General features: G+C 44.0%; 1 protein-coding gene across 3 annotated transcripts in view; it reads right to left on the bottom strand.

The window, feature by feature from the left end:
* The window catches only part of SOAT1 (sterol O-acyltransferase 1), a 178,112-nt gene that overhangs the window by 21,436 nt on the left and 142,685 nt on the right, over window positions 1–13,991 (bottom strand). For all 3 annotated transcript variants that reach the window (XM_033916375.1, XM_033916377.1, XM_033916376.1), the window contains exons 13-14: window positions 5,233–5,331; window positions 3,271–3,406 (exon numbers count right to left, since the gene is read on the bottom strand). In XM_033916375.1, coding sequence (XP_033772266.1) covers window positions 3,271–3,406; window positions 5,233–5,331 — 235 coding nt within the window. The remainder of the gene's footprint in view (window positions 1–3,270; window positions 3,407–5,232; window positions 5,332–13,991) is intronic.

Genomic DNA, 13,991 nt, shown 5'->3' with positions numbered 1-13,991 from the left:
TGCAAGAATCAGAGGTATTGACGGCAAAGTTGGATCCTCATGCTTCTGGAAGCACCATGATTGATACCATCCCCAAGCCTTTAAATAGGCTGCCACAGTTGACTTCTTTTTGCTGCGCAAGAGTAGCTATCCTGTCCGAAGAATAGCCTCTGTGGACTAAGGCTACACACTCAATAGCCAGGCCAGATCCTTGAGTGCAATCAGGCCCTGTGTAAAACTATGAGGATGGCAGGGAAACCTAAGCTCCTGATCCAGCTTGGCCTACCATGGTTGTCTTGGCCAGTAGTGCGCCACGAGAGCCACCTGACCTCTGTGCGCCTTGATTCGTCTCAGTAGATGGCCTATCATAGACCACAGAGGAAAAACAAAGAAAACCAAACAGAGGCCAGGGTTGAACCAGTGCGTCCAAGCCTTTGCTTCCTGGCTCACAATGGCGGCTGAAGAACCAATCCGCTTTCTTGTTGACCACCGACCCTACGAGGTTGAACGCTGGACGACCCACTATGCAGCTGAATGCTCTCTGAGACAGGGACCATTCCCCGGGATCCAGTCTGATCCACTCCTGCTACATGCACTGCAGAAATTGCCACAAGGTGGTTTTCCGCCCACCAAAAGAGAATGAACTTCTTTGTGCAGAGATGCGCTTCTGGTGCCTCCCTGGCGATTGACATAAGCCACTGCCATGACATTGTCAAAGAAGACATGCACTGCCTGATTCCAGAGAACATCAAAGTGCAGGAGAATCAGTTGAATTGCCTGAAGATCCAGGCGACTGATTGACCACTTTCTCTTATTTCTGTTCCTCTCCTCTCCCCTTCTCTACCTTTCTCATGTGCCCTGTGGAATCTCGCTCTATCTCCAACAAGCTCACTTACATCCATGACCTCTTTTTATCTCTCATTCTTTCTACCTTCAGCTTGCACTAACTGAAACCCGTCTCTCTCCTGTAGACTCTGTTTCAATCGCTGCCCTATGTCATGGAGGCTACTACTAGTCCCATACACCTTGCATGGTAAGTTGCGGAGGAGGGGTTGGGCTGCTACTCTCACCCACCTGAAGATGTCAACCTCTTTGCCTCCCTCATTCTCACTGCTTCTCCTCCTTCAAATTCCACTCTTATTCGCTCCCCTTCATCTCCAAATAGTGGTCATTTATCAACCTCCTCACAAATTCATTTCTCACAGACCTTGACTCCTGGCTCTCCATCTTTCTTGATCCTTCATCTCCTTCCCTTACACTTGGCGATTTTAAAATTCATGATGCAGACACCTCTAACTCCTACACCTCAATGTTTCTTGCCCTAATATCCTCATTCAACCATCAGCTGTGCTACGCAACACAACAGAATGACCACTACCTTTATCTTGTCCTCTTCTCTAACTGCTCAATTACCAACTTCTCCACCTCAATTCTTCCCCTCTCTGACCATCAACTGATAACCTTTACAACTCTTCATCCTCCCCCACAGACACAACTGATCCTCACCATTATGTTCAGGAACTTTCAAGCTACTGACCCATGTACGCTCTCTGCCACCATCTCCCCTCTCCTCTCAAACACTACACTATGTCAATCTGTCAATGATGTAGTCTCTTCCTGCAATACTATTCTCTCCTCTGCTCTAGATACCCTCACTCCTTTCATATCACACTCTATAAGGCGAACCAAACCCCAACTCTGGTTGACCTCCAATACTTATGCTCCTGTGCTTGATCTGCAGAACGTCACTGGCTGAAATCCCGTGCTCAGCTGACTTTGTGCACTTCAAATTTCTGCTAACCTCCTTCCAAACTGCCCTTTTGCTTGCAAAACAAGACTACTATGCCCGCTTGACTGATTCTCTTGGATCCAACCCTTGCTGTCTCTTTGCCAAGCTCTATTCAAAAGTGCCTTCACTTCAACTCTTCCTTCATTTGCTCCCCAAACTATGGCAGAGTACTTCCATGACAAGGTTCACAAGATTAACCTTCAGTTCTCAACCGTATCGCCTCCACCTCTCACTCCTCCCATCTGCCCTGCCACCTTTTCTTAAATCACTGAGGAGGAAATTGAACATTTATTCTCCTCCTCCAAACTCGCTACCCGTTTCTCTGATCCCATCACCACCCGTCTACTGATCATCATCTCTCTTACAGTCATTCCTGCTATCTGCCATAACCTCAACCTATCGATCTCCACTGCGACTGTACCCATCTTCAAACATGCTGTGGTTATGCTGCTCCTCAAAAAACCTTCACTCAACCCTTCCTGCCCCTCTAATTATCGCCCCGTCTCTCTCCTCCCTTTCCTATCCAAGTTACTCAAACGTGCTGTTCACTACCGTTGTATTGACTTTCTTTCGTCTCGAGCTATCCTTGACCCGCTTCAATCTGGAATTTGCTCTCTTCAATCTATGGAAACTTCCCTTGCTAGAGTCTACAATGACCTGCTCCTGGCCAAATCCATAGGTCTCTATTCTGTTCTCATTCTCCTTGATCTATCTGTGGCGTTTGACACTGTAGATCACTGCCTAATAGTTTACTATCTATCCTTACCCATGCAGCCATCCCTGGACCTCCATCCTCCTTTCACCCCTATAAAGTTTTGTCTCTCCTGTCTAGGTAACTCCAGCACTCCCACAATCAGGTCACTGGATTATTACTACTATTAATTATTTCTATTGTGCTACCAGACGCATGCAGTGCTATACAGAGTCCCAAAGAGTAAGAAAACAGTCCCTGCTCAAAGAGCTTACAATCTATGAAGGCACCTTGTTTGATACTATTCCACACTAAATGCTGTATAATTTGCCCATTTCCATGAAAAGGTGGGAAATTAGCCACAACTTCTCACTGCTTCCTCTTGTTGTTCTGACACTAGCCTTGCTGGTTCACTATTCTTTCTGTTATCTGCTGCTCCAGCTGAGTCTTCCCTCCTAGTACTGCCATTGGTAAGGGCTGCCCCAGTTCTTCTTTCTCCTGTGAAATCTAAGTGAAACAACAGGATTAGAGACTAGCTGAAAGAGAAAAGTGGTGTTTGAGGAAAAGGAACAAAGACAAAAGGATTTGAACACAAAGGAATGAAAAAAATTCAAAACGACAAAATACAATCTTTAAATGAAAAAAAAAAATATTCTTAGGTGCATAAGTTGAGCATCCTTGAGTAATGAAAACGATATACAAATTTATGCAAATGTGACATCAACTTCATTAATAGTAGTCAGGGAAATTTCCACAGCAGCCCAGGGTACATCAGTTATGCTTCCCATATATCAACTTCTAAGACACTTACTTCCAAAGCCCATGAAGAGGATGAACATGACAGGGTAGAAGAAGCCAAAACAGATGGCTAAGGCATACTCATGAACAACAGCAGATACAGTGAACACATACAGCATGGCCGCAGCTTTAAATCTCTTCCCAAAAATCTTGAAAAAGGAAAAAAAATGGAAGATTTAGAGGCTGTAGAAGTCCAATCCAATTTAACAAAATATTAGTGGCTCATTCGCATTATTTTAGACAGTAAGTAGACTAATGTGCTCTTAAACTCCATAGTAGATTAGATTGAATGAAAACCAAAAATTCACTGAATCCAATTTTCTTCAGACCGAATGTTGCAGTTGTCTGGGTCTTGCCGTGTCTGGGTAGGTAGAACTGACATTTCGGCCATCATGCTGTGCCTTTCTTCAGGGTGCGACACCCAGAAGAAAGCCACAGCATAATGGCTGAAATATCGGTTGTACCTACCCAGACACGGCAAGACCCAGACAACTGCAATAATCATGATGCCAGCCTTGGAAGCCTAAGAGAACACATTTCTTCAGACTGTCTAATCTAAATGGAAGCAGAAATGATGAAAACACCCTGTAATGGATGTTCACATCAACTTGGTGCACTGGACCGGCTCCATCAAAGGGGCTTCTGCTACTAAATACAAAGAATGCACTGTATCTATAATCAATTCTGAAGCAGTGAAAAAAGTTCCTTCATTATTCAAAAGGAAGTGTTTACATTAAATTTCAGGATTAGCACTTCTCCACAGAATTGATTATACAAACTGCTCACTATAAAAAATGTGATCAATGTAATAACTGAAAGTTCTCCACTGGTGAAAAACATTTCAAAATTTCAACACTACATTAAAACACTCCCTGCTGTGAAGATGGTGAAACCTGTTTACCATAACAAAAAGGATGCATGGGTTTGAAGTTAAATCCTCCATTCCCACAGAAATGTCTGAACATAAGTTTGATCATTGAAAATTATACACAAACCCAACTGCCATTCTACTATTTATCATTTCTATAGCGTTGAAAGGCATATATTGTAATAGATGGTCCCTGCTCAGAAGAGCTTACAATCTAATTAGGACAGACAGACAGAACAAATGAGACAGATAGGAGTCAGGGAGTTTCTTGCACTGAGGATGAGGGGGGACATGATCGAGACGTTCAAGTATCTTACAGGCCGCATTGAGGCGGAGGAAGATATCTTCTTTTTCAAGGGTCCCACGACAACAAGAGGGCATCCGTTGAAAATCAGGGGCGGGAAACTACGAGGTGACACCAGGAAATTCTTTTTCACTGAAAGAGTGGTTGATCGCTGGAATAGTCTTCCACTACAGGTGATTGAAGCCAGCAGTGTGCCTGATTTTAAGGCCAAATGGGATCGGCACATGGGATCTATTCACAGGGCAAAGGTAGGGGAGGGACATTAAGGTGGGCAGACTAGATGGGCCGTGGGCCCTTATCTGCCGTCTATTTCTATGTTTCTATGAGGATGATAGGATGGACATAGGTATCTTACGGTGAGTGGGAGTTAAGAGCATCAGAATTGATCTTTTTATTTGCTGCATTGTCTTCCAAAACATGCTGCCTGTATGCTGGAAAGACTATTTGTTCTCAAACAATATGATCTGACTTCTGCTCTGGATTTTATTCCGATTATCAAATTAATTTTTTCTGTAATATTGGGATAAAGAAATGGCTAAATCAGAGATCCAAGTCATGCCTCAGCAAAAGTATCTTGCATTCAGTATACTTCATGAATGTGATACACAACAAAATGTTCCTTGCTCAATCTCTTCTTCCTATATCTAAAAAAACACTGGCATATTTAATTCAGGTTTTATAGGAAGGGCAGTTCTATGCTAAAATTCCATCAGTGTCTATTCCAAAAAGTATTCACTATGTACTGTAAGGCTCATTCTTTGCTTCTCTATATTTCTGCAGTGGTATCTGGAATGGCTGCTCACCAGGATGAAGTCCTTGTAAGTGTAGTAGTATAACCAGTCATGTACCACCACATTCCAGGTTCGGTAATAATTGGCAAATGAAGTAGAGTTCCACCAATCCTAAGAGATGTAATGAAAGAAGAAAACATGATATTGAACTCTAGTCATGTTGTTATAAGAACAGACTTCCAGATATGTCACACTCCCTCTTCCAAAGGTGCTCTAAGTGCTGTCTATGACTGCCACACACAGATTCAATATGGCCTGTAATACATCTCAACTGGATGGAGCCTCTCCTATGCCCTTATGTTCTCATGCCACTAATCCACTCAGTGATATTGCAAAAACCTAGGCTCTGAGAGGTACATATTTAGCATTATCTCAAGAAGCCAATCCTAAAACTTAAGAAACTAGCTGTCCTAGTATCTGTTGAATAGATGGACTCAATGTGTCACATGACAGATGAGAAGGGAGGGAGAGAGAGAGAGAGCGAGAGTCCTGTACAGGTAACAGGTGAAGAGCCTTCCCTGAAAAATCCCCTAACATATTAGGCCAATAAACACAACTAAAGGCCTAAGATGGCTGAGAATGCTCTGACTAAAACTGTCAAGCCTTTGCACAATCTATGCTTGCTGAAATCAGCAAGCCGAGCAAGTGAAACTAAACTAAACTAAACTAAACTAAATCTTGGGTTTATATACCGCATCATCTCCACAAGTGGAGCTCGACACGGTTTACATGGTTTGGGAAAGAACGGAACTCCAATGGAATTATATAAGTAGTACGAAGAGAAGTTAGGTGTAAGAGTACCAGGGAGGGGACGGAGTTACATTTTGGAGAAGAGCCAGGTCTTCAGATGCTTACGGAATAGTAGAAGGGAGCTCAAGTTGCGGAGAGGGGAAGAGAGACTATTCCAGAGCTGAGCGATTCTGAAGGGGAGGGAGGACCCAAGTTTACCAACGAGGGAGATGCCTTTTAAGGAGGGGTAGGATAATTTTAGTTTTTGTGTGGATCTAGTGGAAATTGGATTTGAAGAATTCCAGGATAGAGGAATAAGAGGAGGAAGGATGCCGTGGAGGATCTTGAAGGTTAGGCAGGCACATTTAAAGTGGACCCTGGAGATAACATGAAGCCAGTGGAGCTTGGACAGGAGCGGTGAGACATGGTCAAATTTACTTTTTGAGAAGATAAGCTTAGCCGCGGTGTTCTGGATTAGTTGGAGTCTATGGAGGCTTTTCTTTGTTAAGCTTAGGTAAATGGAATTGCAATAATCCAATCTGAAGAGGATGATGGATTGTACGAGGACGGCAAAGTGTTTTTGGTGGAAGCAGGACCTCACTTTCCTCAGCATGTGAAGGCTGCAAAAGCATTTTTTTATCAGGGAGTTGAGGTGGTCGTTGAAGGATAGTGAGGAGTCTATGGTGATGCCCAGAACTTTGCTAGAGAACTCCAACTGTAGAGAGGAGCCTGTGGACAATGGGATGGAGGTGGGTAGTTGGTCAAGTTTAGGGCCGAGCCAAAGTAGTTTGGTTTTGGACTCATTCAGTTTCATTTGTACAGTGAGAGCCCAGGATTGAAGGTTAGTTATGCATGAGGAGATGTTTGCTGCGAGATTGGTGAGGTTCGCGTCGGTCTCGAGGAGGACCAGGATATCGTCGGCGTAAGTGTAAAGTATTTCTAGGGGGGATAGGTGGAGGAGATTCAGGGAGGACATATAAATGTTGAAGAGGATAGGGGATAGGGGGGAACCTTGTGGGACTCCACATGTCGGTTTCCATGGGGAGGATGAGGTGCCATTCTTGGTAACGGTGTAAGAGCGAGAACGTAAGAAGTTCGAGAACCAGTCAAGGACTGTGGAACTAATGCCTATCTCGGAGAGTTGGAAGATTAGAATGTCATGATGGACAACTTCAAAGGCTGCAGAGAGGTTGAATTGAAGGAGAACGGCAAATTTTTTGTGAGAATGAAGTTGTTGAATCTTCGAGATTAGGGAGGCCAGGAGGGATTCAGTACTGAGGTTGGGTCTGAAGCCGTATTGATAGGGTAGGAGAATAGAGAATCTTTCCAGGTAGGATGAGAGTTGGGAGGAGACGATGGACTCAAGCAGTTTGGTTAGGAGAGGAATGTTTGCTATTGGGCGATAATTGGATGGAATGGAGGGATCTAGGTCAGCTTTTTTCAGTAGGGGGGTCAATGCAATGTGTCCCATTTCTGGGGAGAAGAGGCCCGATAATAGGGCAGAATTTATGAGTTTGGTGAGGGATGAGATGGCCTGTGCGGGTATTTTCTCAAATAGATAGGATGGGAATGGGTCCAAGGTGCAGTTACAGGATTTCAATTTCAGGCAGAGCTTGAGGACCTGCGATTCAGATACTTGCTCAAAGGCAGTCCAGGATCTGTTGACTGGGACAGGGGTGGAGACATTTAGAGTAGGATTGGGGGTGGCGGACACCAGTGTTCCCGCTAAGGTGCGTTGGCCTGCGCGCGCGCACAAAATATTACATCGCAGCGCAAAGTTTCTCTTCACAGCGCACACACGCGTCGCAAAGGTAAGGGGAGGTAAGGTAAGGGGACGCATTGGGGGGATTGCACTTCCCCACAATTGCCATGCTTCGGTTCCTCTTCTTCCTTCCTTCCTCCCCCCCCCCCCCCCCCGCGGGACCCTGCGGCACCATCAACTCTTACTCCCTCTAATGTCGGCCCTGCAGCTCCAGACTTCCTCGCACCTTCTCCCCTCCCCCTTTGGATCGCTATTATTTTAAATGTTATAGCCGCGGAGCTGTATCCATCAGTGGAGATGTCTAACCTCGGCCTGCCCCGGAACTCTTACTGCAACAGTGACTTCCTGTTCCTGCCTAGACGGGCGGCTGCTGCAGTAAGAGTTCCGGGGCAGGCTGAGGTTAGACATCTCCACTGATGGATACAGCTCCGCGGCTATAACATTTAAAATAATAGCGATCCAAAGGGGGAGGGGAGAAGGTGCGAGGAAGTCTGGAGCTGCAGGGCCGACATTAGAGGGAGTAAGAGTTGATGGTGCCGCAGGGTCCCGCGGGGGGGGGGGGAGGAAGGAAGGAAGAAGAGGAACCGAAGCATGGCAATTGTGGGGAAGTGCAGAGCTGCAGGGAAGAGTGTTGCGGTACCCAGCTGGAGGGAGAAGGAAGATGAGGGAGGGAATTAAAGGAGATGCCAGGGCTTGGAGCATAGGAGGAAGGTATGCCAGTCTAAGGGAAAAGGAAGGGGGAGATGTGAGAGCATGGAGGGGGAACGAAAGATGGAAGAAAAGGAAAGGAGAGAGATGCCAGAGAATCAGGGAAGGGGAGATACCAGACTATGAGGAGAGGTGTGGGAGAGGGAAGGCGAGGAGAGAGATGCCAGACCAATGGGGTGAAAGGAGAGATGGAAGGGGGAGGCATACAGTTTCTGGAAGGGGCATAGAAGGAGAGAAGATGCCATATAGGGGAAGAGAGACGGCAGACAGTGAATGGAAGGAAGAGAGTTACAAGAAGATGAGGAAAGGAGAAACCACAGAAGACAAAGGTAGAAAAAAATTTCTATTTATTTATTGCTTTAGGAGACATGTGTCACTGTTTCTGTGAAGCATTGTATGCAGAGTCCAGCTTCTTGCTGGTTCAATTTAACCTTTGTCTATGTATTTTTATTTTATCCCCCCTTTTACAAAACTGTGAAGCGTTTTTAGCGGTAGCAGCTCTGATGCTCAGAATTTTATGAGCATCAGAGCTGTTACCTCCGTAGCTAAAATCCACACTACAGTTTTGTAAAAGAGGGAGGGGTTAGTTTGTGATTACATATTCCTTACTAGGCGAAGGTGTTTTCTGTGTTCTGTGTGTTCGAAAGACATGGTTTTCTGTTAGGATTGACGGTGTAGGATTGATCTGTGCTGGTCTGGCTTGTTTAGTTTTACAATGGGTGTATTGATGTACTGCTCACTGCAATATGTAAGATGCTGCCTTTTCCTAGGTACTCATGTGTGACGTGTGGTTTGTTACTAAAAATCATGTTTTTCTTACAGATGGGGGGGGGTGCCAAAAAATGATGGGCCCCGGATGTTACATATGCTAGGTACGCCACTGTATGTAAAGATACCAGAAAGCTGGCGTAGCAAAAACTTCTAAGTTTTGAGTATTTAACCCTCCCACAATCTCACGGGCACTCGTTTCAAGTTTATTGAGATTTTGATTTAAACGCAATATCAAATATTTTCAATGCATATAACAAAAATAAATTTGGGGAAATAAATAAAACCATTTGAACCAGTGTTCCCGCTAAGCTGCGCTGGCGTGCGCTGGCGCACAAAATATTACATCGCAGCGCACACGTTTCTCGTCACAGCGCACGATCGGAAGAGGCGTACGGCAGATGGCAGGGCGGCGAGAGGAGAATCGGGCGAGTTGGCTCATAACTTGCTGGCGCCCGATATTTTTGGCTCACGGTGAAAAAAGTTTGCTCACAACACCCGCCCGCTTAGAGGGAACACTGGCGGACACCAGAGAGTTGTAGGAGACTGCGGGAGGGAAACAAAACTTATTCTTTTACATGGCAACTGGTGTCACATCTGCAGTAATGCCAGGGAAGTGGATCTAAGAAGGATGAGAACATGTCTTAACCAAGAATATAAAATACATTATTTTGCAAGAATATCCTGTGATGGGCAGGCTTTTACTGGCCGATGGCTTGAAATTGCTGACATGATAAATTAAAACGGCATATGCGGGAAAAGATAGATTTTCTGGTAAACAGGACATGCGTATGGTATGACACAGATATTATGAACCAATTAATAAACTGATAAATGTAATGACGTTTGTAAGTGTCCAATAAAAACTATCAATATGATATGTGTCAACGTGGCCTCAAGCTGTCAAGAATTGTATAAGAGACAGCCTTTGTGATTATGAAAACAGGACAGACATCCAGGTATACTCAAGCGCTTGAGGCATACTATCTGTCAGCTCCATATGCTGTAAAGATTTGTTCTTGTAACCTGTTATTGATTGTTAATAGAATAAATATATATTAATTATAACCGCATATTGAGTTTCCATGAAGCCAGCGGTATTGAAAGGCCGTAAACAGGCGGCTTTTCACAGTTTAAGAAATTTCACCATTAAGATCGATCTGTAGTTTTTAATCTTCAGGCCAGAACATAAGCTGTACTATGCTGGGTCAGGCCAAAATATTCATCAAACCAAGCATTCTATATTTGGAAGTGGTCAATTCAGATCACCAGGAAGTACTAGACAGATCCTAAATAATAGATCCATTCCTTGTTGCTTATGTCTAGGGATAAACTAATAGCTTTTTTATAGCTCCCAATAACATACTGTACTCTCCAAAAGCATTAGAAAAAAAAGAATCAACACTGCAAACGTGTGACAACTTCTTAAAAATTCTTTATTTATGATTTTAAGAAAATAATACAAGTTAACCACATGTTAAAGAAAAGCAGGAAATAAAACAAATATGAAGATATAAAGAAAAAATATTTCTTCCTTAGGGAACTATCAACTGGGCATCTAACCAATATACCTCAGACAAGCTTTCAAATGTGTTTGAAGCAAAAACTGTGGAGGCAAAGAGGATATATAATGTCTGAGTTGGAGGTAAGAAAAAACGTCTAAACTGTGCCAACCACAGACAGGCAGAAAAGAGCCATTGCCACTAATAGGCAACAGAGGTGTAATTTGAAAGTTTAGTGCAGACCTGACGGAAAGTGGATCGTAAGGGAGCAAACAAAAAAATAGTAAGGGTTCCCCAGAACAGCAGCCTCTACTCGAAAAGATAACTAAAATGATAGGGTTTCCAAAACTGAAGTTCCACCGGAGTCTAAGAAAAGTAAGACGTGGAAAGGAACCAACTGTGGATATGCCTCATATGACAAGACTCCACAAACCTCCACAAAGGCAACAAACCAAGGCCACTCCTATCAATCGGCAGAGCCACCGTACGTAAGGGAAGACTAGGTCGACCTCCTTGCCATAGAAATCCCTGGAGCAGTTTATCCAATTGAAATTCAACACACCTGGAGAGAAGTAGAGGCAACATTTGATAAATATACAGCCACTGAGATAAGACCATCATATTATAAAGAGCAATGCGTCCCATCAGAGATATAGGAAAATGCCGCTAAGTCAAAAGACCCAATTTAGTCTTGTCTAACAAAGGCTGTACATTTACTTCATGGAGCTGATTGATATCCTGTGGGATCGTAATTCCCAGGTATACTACTTTCCCGTGCGCCCAAGTTAAGGGAAAAGGGCCAGGCCATTGTGCTGGCAAGGTCAGCTGGAACAGAAGAGCTACCGATTTTTGATAGTTCAACTTAAAGTCAGAGTGGAAACCATACTCAGCCAAAGCATCAAGCAGGTGTGGAAAGGAGCGTTCTGGATCCATCAAAATAAGCATAAGATCATCCGCAAAGGCCAGAGCTTTCAATTCATGACCCGCAATGTGAAGACTAGTGATATGAGTGTCACGCTGCAAGGTGCGTAATAAAGATTCTAAATAGAGAAAAAATAACAATGAGGATAAGGGACATCACTGACAAGACCCACGTGAGATATCAAAGGGAGAAGAGTGGGTCCCATTGAGAAGTATAGACACCCGGGGACCGGCATACAGGATTTGCAGGCTATCCAGGAACCAATCAGAGAGACTGATATGAGACAGCGCAGGAAAAAGGAAAGACCACTCCACCTGGTCAAAAGCCTTTTGTGCATCTAAGTTGGTCAACAGCCCGGAGGTACCAGTCGCCTGACCTATCACTAATGCCATCAAGACCTTGCGCACATGCAATACTGATTGTCAGCCACGTATACATCCAACCTGCTCAGCCCCTATAAGCAGAGGCAAATAAGATGCAAACTCATCTGCCAAGACCTATGTAAAGATTTTTAGATCAACATTAATCAGGGAAATAGGGCGGTACAAATCAACATGGATCAGAGTTATTAAAGCATCTGTGGCACCTAGAGGGAAGGAACCATCATCTACACAGGTATTAAAATAGCGCACCAAAGGTCCCAGGAGATGATAGAGAAACAGTTTGTAGTATTTTGCAGTAAACCCATCAGGTCCGGGCGCCTTGCATGTGTAAAAGGACTGGATAATCTGCTGAATTTCTATCGCCCCTAGGGGTGCATTTAAGGAATCCCTCTTCTGGGGAGTTAAACGAGGCAATACAGCGTCTTCCAAATACGCCTGCACCAGAGAGGGTTGTGAAGAGGAAGCAGCGGTGTACAGACGGGTAAAATAATCACAAAAAGCTTGGTAGATCTTATCAATGGCGTTAGTAATAGTCCCATCCGGAAGGCAAATGGAATGAATCAACTGGGGCCCAACTTCAAACCTTAGTGAGAAGGGCAAGATAGCACCCACCAAAACGAAAGAATCAAAATTTTCTATAAATTGTGCAATGCTTCGTCCATTCATGTAGAAGAGTGTTCAAGGCTACCTGTGCGGTCAACATACCTTCCTTATGTGCCATAGGACGACAAAGAAAAGTCTTCTTTGCGCATTGGAATTGGCACTCAAGGGAGATAATTTTAGAAGCTATAAGATGATTCTGCGTAGCAACGCAGGCAATGACATCCCACGAAGTACCACCTTAGAAGCTTCCCAGTAAAGGACCAGGTCAGTTGCACAATCAGAATTAAAATGAGTGTAATCTGCCCACTGCTCCACCAGATATTGTTGAAAATGAAGATCGTCATACAAATAAGCAGGAAAACGCCAACCGCCAACTCTGCAATTTCCTATCTCCATGTCCACAAATATCAAAGCGTGATCAGAAATTGCCTGCGGACCAATAACCGAAGAAAGAACCAGGGTGAACAGTGATTGAGTCATTAAAATATAATCTATATGGGACCAAGTAGAATGGGAACAAGAGAGATTAGTGTAGGCTTTTTCTGTAGGGTGTAGCAGTCTCCAAGGGTTGACTAAATCTAAAGTTGAGCACAAGTAAGGAACTCCTTGATGAGGAAGGGAAGGCTGTTGTCCTGGGGAAGACTTGCCAGACAAGGATCCAGAACTTGGTTCAAATCGCCGGCCAGGATAAGGGGGCCAGCATCAGAACCTAACACAGTCTTAACCAGGAATTGGAAAAAGGCATGTTCATAGGTCGTGGGAGCATAAACTATCAGTAGATTAAAACTGAGTGAACTCAAAGTCACCTGCAAAAGCACAAAATGGCTGTAGGAATCTTTGGCAAGCAGTTTAGTTTGGCATTGTAATTGTTTGCTAATAAGTATTGCTACCCAACCTTTCTTGCAATTAGTGGAGGAACAGAAAACTTCTCCTACCCAACTAAGCTTCATATGTTCCATAGCTTAGTTTCTTGCAAGCAGGCTATATCTAGCTCATGGTGGCGTAGATAAGAGAGCAATTTAGCCCGTTTAATAGGTAAGTTCACCCTGACCATCACTTTTTAACATGTTTTTTTGAGAATCCTGGCCAAACTCTCTAACTATTGCCTAACTGATTTTGCTGAGCTAAAAAAGAGAACTACAACGAAATAACCTACTGAAACCCATTTTACCTTTCCCAAGTTTGAATGCCAGCAGGCAAGATATTCCAATGGATGTTTTTTTCTCCTTAGCAGAGAAGATCCTCCCTCAGTACCTCTCCAGGGTTGGAGAAAAGGGTGAGTTTCCAGATCTGGTGAGAGGGTTGGGGGGTTAGGTATTTCAGGTTTGTGCAGATTGTCCTTGTTAAGATCAGCTGGAGAAATGTGAAGGGTAATTTAAGAGTAGTATAAGAAT

This window comes from Geotrypetes seraphini, chromosome 12 (assembly GCF_902459505.1).
Source record: "Geotrypetes seraphini chromosome 12, aGeoSer1.1, whole genome shotgun sequence".
Classification (NCBI taxonomy): domain Eukaryota; kingdom Metazoa; phylum Chordata; class Amphibia; order Gymnophiona; family Dermophiidae; genus Geotrypetes; species Geotrypetes seraphini.
This window is presented reverse-complemented; position numbering and strand designations above follow the sequence as displayed.